Below are 4774 nucleotides of genomic sequence, written 5' to 3' on the forward strand. Positions count from 1 at the left end.
TCTACTAGGCTCTTGGTAGCGTGAAGTATTGACACATTAGGGCAAGCATGAGTACAGAAGGAGAAATGAGCATAAGGCTCCATTTTCTATCCATAAGATGTAAAAAGTAGGGAGGAAAATAACTCCATCTATAATCTGAGAGGGCTGGAGAGGCTAGGAATATTCACACATTCAAACAAACGCGGCCTATTTAAAAAACACATGGACAATGATAACACGAGAAATTTCAAACACACCCTTCGTGCACAAACACGGTCTATTTGAAAAACTTAACACGTGGGCAATGACACGGGTTTCATATGAATAGTCTAGGTTCTGCTCGAAACGCGATTCCAAGAAAATTCACAACAACTTTACGTAAATCAGTTCTATTCCAAGAAAATTTATCTATTCCAATTGAGACCGCAATTCCTAGAGGAAAGTTTGCGCCAATTACTACAACATGTATTCGTCGCTCCTTCCATCCAAACTCCAAGAAGCCAATGAAGGCGGCCACTGTTCTTATTAACCCACCAATTCCGCCCACCAGTTAATGCCGGCAATCCAACAGCTTGACCTCACCTCCTCCTGCAGTCAATCAGCCAAGAGCAGCAGCAGCAGCAGGTCTCCCGGCGTTGCATATCCGGCCAAGCAAAATTTACAGCACGGCCGTTTCAGGTCTTGACTGCGCCGGCATTGACCGTGGCCCGGCCGCCGTGTGCATCCATCGCTACCTGCGCAGTTAATCTGAATCAGACACTGTTCCTGAGAGATTTGAAGGGTTTGTGTTAGTGTTTTCTCTGCTAATTTCAGGTGTTTAAACGGTTGAAAGTTTCGAATGGGAGAGGAAGGAGAGAGATTTTTCATCTCTTTCTCTCTCTGTGTCTCTCTAACTTTACTCCCTCTCTCTGCAAATGCTAGTAGGCCTTTACCTCCTAGAAGTAGGAGACACTAGGAGTGGCATCACTACTGCCATTTGGCTCGGCTCCTCCTTTCTCCCTTTGCTTCAGAGGCCAGCCATTCCAGTCCAGCCGAGCAGCCGGCCGGCCTGAGGACCCTGCCTTCTCTTCCTTCGTCCTCCCAATAACAAAGTCCTTGCCTGCCCAAACAACTCTTGCAGCCTTCTTCCTCCTCTCCTCTCCCCTTACCTTTCCATCAAATCGCAATCCTTGCGCACAGAAAGACAAACAGTGCCCTGCTTGTCTCTACCTCTCCTGCCTCCAGCAGCCTACCTTAGCCTCACCTGGCCGTCTCTTGCCCTGGGAAGATAGAGTTCAGGAGCAGAGTACTGAAGAGCCATTGCTTGGCCTGGCTGCATGAGTGCTCTGCTCCTCCCTGAGGAACAATGAAAGATGGCGGCAGCAGCAGCAAGAAGAGCAAGGTAAAACTTTCTCTGAACCTTTACCGATGCCAAAAACATTTGGTTCCGACTGACCTGACCTTCTCTTTTTCTTGCTGTGGTTTTCGCAGCTGTCGTGGTCCAAGAGCCTGGTGAGGAAGTGGTTCAACATCAGGGGCAAGTCCCACGACTTCCATGCCGATGGTGCAGCTGGAACTGGGAGGTCAGGTGAGCGAGCAGCTGCTACTGCTAGGCTTCCTCTGCCTCTCTGACTCTGTTTTCTCTCTGTGGATTTTCTCGTGGGGCCCTCCCATTGCTTCCATCTCTCCTACCGTCTACCTCCTGGAGATCACTCTTTTGTTCCCTTCCATCCACTGTTCTCCTTCCCCTTGTCCTGTTCTTCTGCTGCTACTTACTAGTCAAAGCCCTCAACTTTTCAGTTCCTGTTCTTTTCTCTCTCTCTCTCTTTTTCATTTTCTTTTCTTAGTGTTTCGATGATCCAAATGGTTGTGGCATTGTTGTCTTCAACATTTTTTCTTGCTGCAGGAGGAGGAGGGGATGATGAGTGGATGGACGGCAGCTTCACCAGGAGGGAGTCCTGTACGTCCAAGAAGAGCAAGACAGGTGAGGAATCAATTCCGGCAAAAGAAGTTGCTACATTTCTGCTTCTGATTGAATTGTGCAGAGCCGATTGATATCTGAGTCCTGACTCGCATTGCCCAACGTTATGGAATTCTCGATCCAGAGAGGGCGCCGAGGAGGAGCCACGAGCGGTCGCGGCGCAGCAAGATCGACCTCGACGCCGCCGAGGCCACCGTCACGCTGGACTACAGGTGAGCTCGTGCGCTGCGTTGGGATGTCGGGGAGTCCATCGAAGAACTTGATCGATCGACCCCACCCGTGATGCGAATGTCTCCTCCTCTTGTGTCTTGAGGGCAGGGTCTTTGCTGCTACGTGGAATGTAGGTGGCCGCGCGCCGCCGGGCTCCCTCAGCCTCGACGACTGGCTCCGCACCTCGCCGCCAGCCGATATCTACATCCTCGGGTACGCCGGATTCATTCACCTTCTTCTTCTTTCGTTGTGCCATCCGCCGGACGCTGTTGTTTAGCTTTCTTGATCAGCGTTGATTGCCATTGCGGTTGCGGCGTGCAGGTTCCAAGAAATCGTCCCGTTGAACGCCGGCAACGTCCTCGGCGCCGAGGATAACGGCCCGGCGAGGAAGTGGGTGTCGCTGGTTAGGCGGACACTGAACAGCCTGCCTGGTAGCGGCGGCGGCGGCGGCAGCGGGAGCCTGCGGACGCCGTCACCGGCGCCGTTCCCGGTTGCAGAGATGGACGCCGACTTTGAGCGGTCGAGGCAGAACAACCCCTCCTTCTTCCACCGGCGGTCGTTCCAGGCCGGGCTCAGCCGGAGCCTGCGGGCGGACGGCGACATCCTCGCGGGCGCCGGCCAGCCGAGGCTGGAGCGCCGGTACAGCGTCAACGACCGCGTCATGTACGGCAGCAGGCCCAGCGACTACGAGGCCAACTGCCAGTGGGGCGGCGGCCCGTCGGACGACGAATGCGACGACGCCGGCGGGTCGCCGAGCACGGTGTTTTCGCCGATGTCGTACGTGTACGGCAACGCGCCATCCATGGAAGAATGCAATGGATCAGCTCGTGGTCAGGCTAGGTACCTGCCATTTCAGTCTTTCCATCAGTCATATTCTTGATACAAAGACACGCAGTTCACTCCTTCGTATTCTAAAAAAAAATCTCTTCTTTAATCATGAAACAACGGTCTATATGTTGTTTTCATGTGATTTAGTTTGTTTGTTAAATTTGGGTGATTAGGTACTGCCTGGTCGCAAGCAAGCAGATGGTTGGATTGTTCCTGATGATTTGGGCTCGGAGAGAGATGAAGAGTGACATAAGAAATCTGAAGGTGTCCTGTGTCGGGAGGGGATTGATGGGCTATCTTGGAAATAAGGTGGGTCATACTTCGTCGTGATTTGCAATGCTGCAGCTTAATTACATGATTGAATCGGTAGAAAGAATTGACGTTGTTTCGATATGTTTCAAATCCGTTGAGAAGGTTTTGGTCTGTTTTCAGGGTTCAATTTCAGTCAGCATGTTATTGCACCAAACAAGCTTTTGCTTCGTTTGCAGTCATCTGACATCAGGGCAGAAGGACGGCGACGAGCACCGTAGGAACTCCGATGTAATGGAAATCCTGAGGAAGACCAGGTTCCCAAGGGTTTATGGACAGTGCGAGAGAACACCAGAAACTATCTTGGAGCATGAGTAAGCAGGCACCTTGTAATGAGTCTACAAGTCTTCAGCAACTTGCAATCTCATACCTTGTGTAATGTCATCCCTTGTCTGTGCATTTTTCTCACAGTCGAATAATCTGGCTTGGGGATCTCAATTATCGGATCGCACTTTCATATCGATCAGTGAAGGCGCTTGTGGAGATGCGTAACTGGAAAGCATTGCTGGAGAAAGATCAGGTAAGAACTTAGCAAAAACTTTTGAACACACAATGTGTATGCACGTATAGTTTCTGATTCTGTGGAGCAGAAAAGTAGGAAAAAAACTTTCCAATATTAGATTTCTTGTGACATAGGCAACCAAAGCTTTATATCTTGTCATTCTTTTGTTCCGGTGATGTTACAAGACTTCAATAGTATGGCTTTGTCAAAACAAAAAGTCCAAACTGCAAATCTGATGATATGGTGTGAAACTTCGATGCTTTCAGCTGAGGCACGAGCAAAGAGGCGGCCGTGTATTTCCTGGATGGAATGAGGGTAGGATATACTTCCCACCAACCTACAAATACTCGAACAATTCCGACAAATACGCAGGAGATGGCATGAACCAGAAGGAGAAGAAGAGAACTCCAGCATGGTAATTACAGTAACATTGCCGGAATTTTGTAATACTTTATATGGTTCAGAAAATTCAGTAATCCTGCTATACAGGTGTGACCGCATTTTATGGTACGGGAGGGGCCTTAGCCAACTATCGTATGTTCGAGGAGAGTCTCGCTTCTCAGACCACAGACCTGTCTACAGCATGTTCAGTGCAGAAGTAGAATCAATCAATCACAGCAGAATTCAGAAGATGAATTCTTGGAGCTCGCAATTGGACATAGAAGAGTTACTACCCTATTCATATGGGTATACTGACATCAATCCTTATGGATATACTGACCTCAATTTCTATTGAAATGGATAAAGAAACTACAACTTGAGAATGAGTCTTCAGTCTATAAACAATTCATGGGAGGATGTTGCTCCAATCCTGAACTGAAATGCCTCTAGTTGTTGGGAGGACAAATCTTCGCCAACAACAGAGGACAGTGCTAATAGGCATGAAGGACTAATCTGAACTAAGTTTCGCTCTCAATTAATTGGTGAGCTGCATTCGCTTCTCATGTTTATAAGAGCATAGTATGTGGGCACTTAACCTGAGTAAA

General features: G+C 49.1%; 1 protein-coding gene across 2 annotated transcripts; it reads left to right on the forward strand.

The window, feature by feature from the left end:
* The first annotated feature begins 948 nt into the window (after window positions 1-948).
* LOC133907582 (type I inositol polyphosphate 5-phosphatase 4-like) lies at window positions 949-4774 on the forward strand. Of its 2 annotated transcripts, none has more exons than XM_062349652.1 (11): window positions 949-1360; window positions 1450-1546; window positions 1865-1942; window positions 2064-2151; window positions 2258-2362; window positions 2471-2989; window positions 3151-3286; window positions 3410-3600; window positions 3698-3806; window positions 4055-4203; window positions 4278-4774. In XM_062349652.1, the coding sequence occupies exons 1-11, from the start codon at window positions 1325-1327 to the stop codon at window positions 4522-4524; spliced, it is 1755 nt and encodes a 584-aa protein (XP_062205636.1). In that variant the 5' UTR covers window positions 949-1324; the 3' UTR covers window positions 4525-4774. The 2 variants fall into 2 exon arrangements, with proteins under 2 accessions (XP_062205636.1, XP_062205637.1); XM_062349653.1 differs by having other exon boundaries at window positions 1871-1942.

Source organism: Phragmites australis, chromosome 24, assembly GCF_958298935.1.
Source record: "Phragmites australis chromosome 24, lpPhrAust1.1, whole genome shotgun sequence".
Lineage (NCBI taxonomy): Eukaryota > Viridiplantae > Streptophyta > Magnoliopsida > Poales > Poaceae > Phragmites > Phragmites australis.